At 37.1% G+C, this 2,011-nt stretch overlaps 1 protein-coding gene across 1 annotated transcript in view; it reads left to right on the top strand.

Moving 5' to 3' along the window:
• LOC104752570 overlaps positions 636–2,011 on the top strand; it is a 2,650-nt gene continuing 1,274 nt past the window's right edge. The window contains exon 1 of the mRNA XM_010474749.2: positions 636–1,451. Within this exon, the coding sequence (XP_010473051.1) occupies positions 849–1,451 (603 nt within the window). The 5' untranslated portion in view covers positions 636–848. The remainder of the gene's footprint in view (positions 1,452–2,011) is intronic.

The raw sequence follows: 2,011 nt of genomic DNA, 5'->3' as shown, positions 1-2,011 counted from the left end.
TTTTTTTTAAAAAAAAAAAAAAAAAAAACTAATGGATCAGTTTTTGAATTGAAACTTGCCATGTCAAATAAAAAGTCTACATTTTTCTTTCATGCATCGATAAAATTCAACACTATTATTTGCTACATCGGTTTGTTTCTTTTAAACCATTGTAACTTTGTAAGCTTTTAAACCTTTGAAAATAACACCATTACACTGTACATAGTTTAAATGAGAGATCCCAATAGAATAGCATACTGGTCTAACGTTATGAATGGTAGACTAAAAATTATGTTACGTTGGAGAAAATAGTAAATTAGTTAATTCTTTTGTAGTGAAACTTGAGTTAATTATGAAAAGAGACTTTTTTTTAGTGGTATTTTTGGTTTTTGCCATTTTGGCTAAAATCTTATGAATTTGCTATTTTTTAAGATTTTAAAACACAATCTTACATGTATTTTAGCAAAAAAAAAAAATCATAAATGTATAGATTTTAAAGTGACCAAAAATGACAAATCTAAAATATTTGAAGAAATTGGGTTATTTCAAAACTTCGAAAGCAAAATGAAAAGTGGGTTATTTAAAAAAAAAAAAAAAAAAAAATTGAGATTTAAGATCTTATTTAGACACACGCACGTGTCATTGTGCCTCTGTAATTGATCTTGTAAATCTCTTGTCTTGACCGGGAATTGCAAACCTCGGAGCTTCTCCTTGTGATCCTTTAACGGCTCGATACGAATCCAGCTTTCCCACCCAAAGATCTCTGAGTCTTGTTTTCTCAGATCTGAAAATTAAGAAAAGCTGCTCTGCCCATTTTTTACTCAGATCGAAACTCAAGAGTCGGAACAAACACATCTGGATCCATTTCCATGGCGAACGCCTGGAAAAGGGCCAAGAACCATAAGCTTTTATCATCACCAAAGACACTACTAATCTCACTTCTTGTCCTCTCCATTATCTTCCTCTCTTCTCTCTTCTTCTTCTCTGGCTCCACTCTCCAATACTCCAATCCCAATCTCTCGATCGACACCACATTCCCAATACCTCCTTTTGATTGCTTCAAATGTCCCCAGTCAAAACCCATAATCGCAAACGTCGTCGAGAATCTCAAGTACCCTTTTGTCTATTCCCTCGCTGATCTCGGTACTCTCCCGGAGAAACCACACAAGAACATTGTCAGGCTGCTTAAAGGTAAGCCCTTTAGGAAACCAGACATCTCAGCTACGATTCAGGAGGTTTTGGAGAGTATGAGAGCTAGTGGTAAAAATGGTTTAGTCGTTGATGTGGGAGCTAATGTTGGTATGGCTACCTTTGCTGCGGCTGCTATGGGTTTTAAAGTGCTTGCCTTTGAGCCTGTGTTTGAGAATTTGCAGAGGATCTGTGATGGGATTTGGTTCAACAGAGTTGCTGCTTTGGTTACTGTGTTTGAAGCCGCTGCTTCTGACAGAACTGGGGACATTACCTTCCATAAGGTATCATCACATTTCTGTAATTTGAGATTAGTGAAGTGAGAACATAGCATTATTTCTGTTTATAGAATTGTGGATTGTATTGCTTCTTATTGCATAGAACTTATCTGCTATAGGTGAAACTGAATGTTAAGGAACAAAACCCAACAAGACTTGGTTCTACTGTTCCCACTCATCTTGTCTATTGGATCTTGCTAAATGTTGATTCCATTGTTGGTGTAACAGTTGGTTGGACGGCTTGACAACAGTGCGGTCTCGGAGGTGGGAGCAAGACTTGCTTTCAAATCAAACAAAGAAATAGCAGTCCAAGTAAAATCCATACCTCTTGACAAACTCGTCACACCGTCTCAACCTGTTCTTCTTCTCAAGATCGATGTTCAAGGTTGGGAATACCATGTCTTAAAGGGTGCAAAGAAGCTACTCTCAAGGAAACCGGCAGAAGCTCCTTATTTAATCTATGAGGAAGATGAGAGATTGCTCAAGGCAAGTAATAGTAGCTCCAAAGAGATACGTGATTTCCTTAAAAGCGTTGGATATAACAAATGTAGCCAGCATGGCACAGA

The sequence above is a fragment of the Camelina sativa genome, chromosome 16, assembly GCF_000633955.1.
Source record: "Camelina sativa cultivar DH55 chromosome 16, Cs, whole genome shotgun sequence".
NCBI lineage: Eukaryota > Viridiplantae > Streptophyta > Magnoliopsida > Brassicales > Brassicaceae > Camelina > Camelina sativa.
Note: the sequence above shows the minus strand (reverse complement) of the source record. Positions and strands in the feature narration are given on the sequence as shown.